Here is a 2,588-nt window from a genome sequence, read left to right on the forward strand (position 1 = left end):
TTTGTGGCAAGTTAGGAGCATACAATGTGTATGCCCAACTAGAGGAGAAGTATTAAGAATTAGGAAATTATTAATATTGCAAAAGCTCATTTCTTGTATACATAGGAAAGGTTTAGAATCCTAAAATTGTGTAAATAGGAACAGCAACTACTTTCCTTTATAGGATTACTAGTAAAGAATTATGTAAACGCAACACGCTTGAGGGAATACCAAACAATTCATTCCCAAAATCTCTTCTTTTCTCATTACATATCCAAACTATCTTCACCTAACATTATCAGCTTTTTTCTTAAACTCGACAAGAATTTTGATGGTATCATATGCAACTGGTCTAAAGGGCAGAACAAGTTCAAATGATATTAACACTTTACACATCACAAAACACAAGCAATTTAACTAAGATCAGAGTCTAACAATACATAGCTTAAAATTTCATCAAGAGTCAAAATTTCCAATAGGAGCATTGTTATTGCAAGACAATCTTTCAGCGTTATGCAGCATGCTTGCCTAGTTCTACTCAAAAGCTTACATGCAAAACTCAGGAAAGCCTTTCAATCAGAGGAAAATTCGAGTACTTTTTCATTGATTGATTACATGTCACAACTTGACATCAAATACAATTACAAAAACATTCTAATTATGCTTCACTTTAAATCACATTTCATTTTCATGGTACTTCAAGATGCTCAATTGTGTGCTACTTGGGAGCACCAGCAGAGCTCTTTGAATCATTTTGATTAGCACCATCAGCTTCCAAGAATCTACTTAAATGCTTATCATCCAGATGTTGCTGAAATTTTTTAATGACAAAAGTAACTTAAAAAATAAATACATAACAGCAACAGTGAAATCCCACAAGTGGAGAGGTTGTTTTCAATAGCTTATTGAGCTTAGAATTCTAAGAAGAGAAAACTCACAGATAGACAATCTCTGTATTTCTTCCACTCTATAACACACTCCTCTTTATTCCACTCACCCTTCAAGAATTTGTCAGAATACCACCTACAGAGAAACCCATCATCAATCTCAAGGTTCAGGGTTTTAGATAAACATCAACTATTCAATAATCTAAAGAAGACTAACTGTTCTTGATCCACAACAACAAATCAGCCAAAAGGGGTGAATGATATTATGATAAAGTTTGAATTTTTGACCTGTTGAAGCAATTATGGTAAGCCTCTCTGAGTTGAGCACAAGGTGAAGTAGCTAACCCAGATGCATTTTTCTTCTCCTTGAAGATTCCCATGTTAATGGCTTACTACAAATCCATGAATCTACACAGAAACTGAACAGTTAAAGTTCAATTTTGAAAAATTGCATTTCTTCCTTCAACGGCAAATCAAGGGGGGATTTGGATTTGGTTAAGCCTTAACTAGATTCTGATGATTTTAACAAACAACCACTTTTAGGGCTACTATTAAAAATATAGCTATTGCAAAAATAATCACAACTAAAAATGTGATACATAATTAAGAAATAAAATAACCACACTTTTAACTCTAATTATATTGTTAAGAAAATGATTTGATTCACCAAATTAGTGCATTGTATGTATAGTCCACAATAAGATGATTTTGTTGAAGGGGGAAAAACAATTGGTAAATATGATTAGTTCAATGTTGTTAGATGCTAAATTATCATTAAAGTTGTATCAAGTGTATTGTTTGGAGTTTATTCCCTAAATGATCATCCAAGTTAAGAATTATCTTGAAATATCATTTATGTTTTATTTAGGACCAAAATATTACTCAACTATCACTATTTTCCTCCAAATATACTTGGCACTTTAAGATCATCACTTTCTCCTAGTTGGCATGACATGTCATTAAACTCTTTTTTTAAGGCCAAAGTCATATGCGGCCACTCAAACTTGTCCCGATTATTCATTTAGACACCTCAACTAGACGTACTACATATTGAACACTTCAACCATTCTGAATTTGAACCATTTGAACATTTTTTCGAGAATAAACAAAAAATAGAGGATGTGTGAAATAAACTCAAGCTGACATGTCAATTTGACCAATTAAACAATGACATGTGTTATTTTTTAATCCAAAAAATTATTTAAACATTATATTATAAAGTAAAAAAAATAAAAAATTATTTTAAAGTAAAAAAAATGAAAAAAAAAGTAAAACTTAAACAAACATACATTTCCTCTAACTCCATTAATGGCGATCCCTCCCCTCCCTGTACAGTTCCATCTTTAACCCGATAATTTTTTTTTCATCAGTTTTTTTATTAATTATAACTTTTTACTTCATCTCGTTTTTTAGGTAGAGAAAGATGGCAAAAAAAATCTCTCCAAAAAATTTATAAATGAAACAAAATGCTAAGAATTTTGAAACCATTAGAATGGTGGGGGAAGAAGATAACCACTGATACTAAGAATTTTGAAATCATTAGAATGGTGGGGGAAGAAGATAAGCACTTGTGTATAGGTATGGGGGTTGGGGTGGGATGGGGTGGGGTTGATAGAAATAGGGAAGAAGAAGACAACTGTTCTTCTTCTTTTTTGTTAATTTTTTTAAAAAAAATTAACTTAGGGGTATAAATTAAGAAGAAAAAAAAATTATTTTTAATAA

The 2,588-nt window shown here is 31.3% G+C and overlaps 1 protein-coding gene across 1 annotated transcript; it reads right to left on the reverse strand.

The window, feature by feature from the left end:
• Nucleotides 1–410: 410 nt before the first annotated feature.
• LOC101250141 (uncharacterized protein At4g33100) lies at nt 411–1,628 on the reverse strand. Its single transcript, XM_004245021.5, has 3 exons — nt 1,155–1,628; nt 918–1,002; nt 411–790 (listed from the first exon to the last, which is right to left on the reverse strand). Exons 1-3 carry the CDS (start codon nt 1,244–1,246, stop codon nt 698–700), a joined length of 270 nt encoding a protein of 89 aa, XP_004245069.1. The 5' UTR covers nt 1,247–1,628; the 3' UTR covers nt 411–697.
• Between the last annotated feature and the right edge of the window lie 960 nt (nt 1,629–2,588).

The sequence above is a fragment of the Solanum lycopersicum genome, chromosome 8, assembly GCF_036512215.1.
Source record: "Solanum lycopersicum chromosome 8, SLM_r2.1".
Classification (NCBI taxonomy): domain Eukaryota; kingdom Viridiplantae; phylum Streptophyta; class Magnoliopsida; order Solanales; family Solanaceae; genus Solanum; species Solanum lycopersicum.

Bases quoted from the DNA above. Each gene is read 5' to 3' on its own strand.
- LOC101250141 (XM_004245021.5), bottom strand. From the start codon at position 1,246: ATGGGAATCTTCAAGGAGAAGAAAAATGCATCTGGGTTAGCTACTTCA. The intron at 1,003-1,154 runs GTCAAAAATTCA...GTTTCTCTGTAG, and splicing joins TACCATAATTGCTTCAACAG to GTGGTATTCTGACAAATTCT. The intron at 791-917 runs GTGAGTTTTCTC...AAAAAATTTCAG, and splicing joins AATACAGAGATTGTCTATCT to CAACATCTGGATGATAAGCA.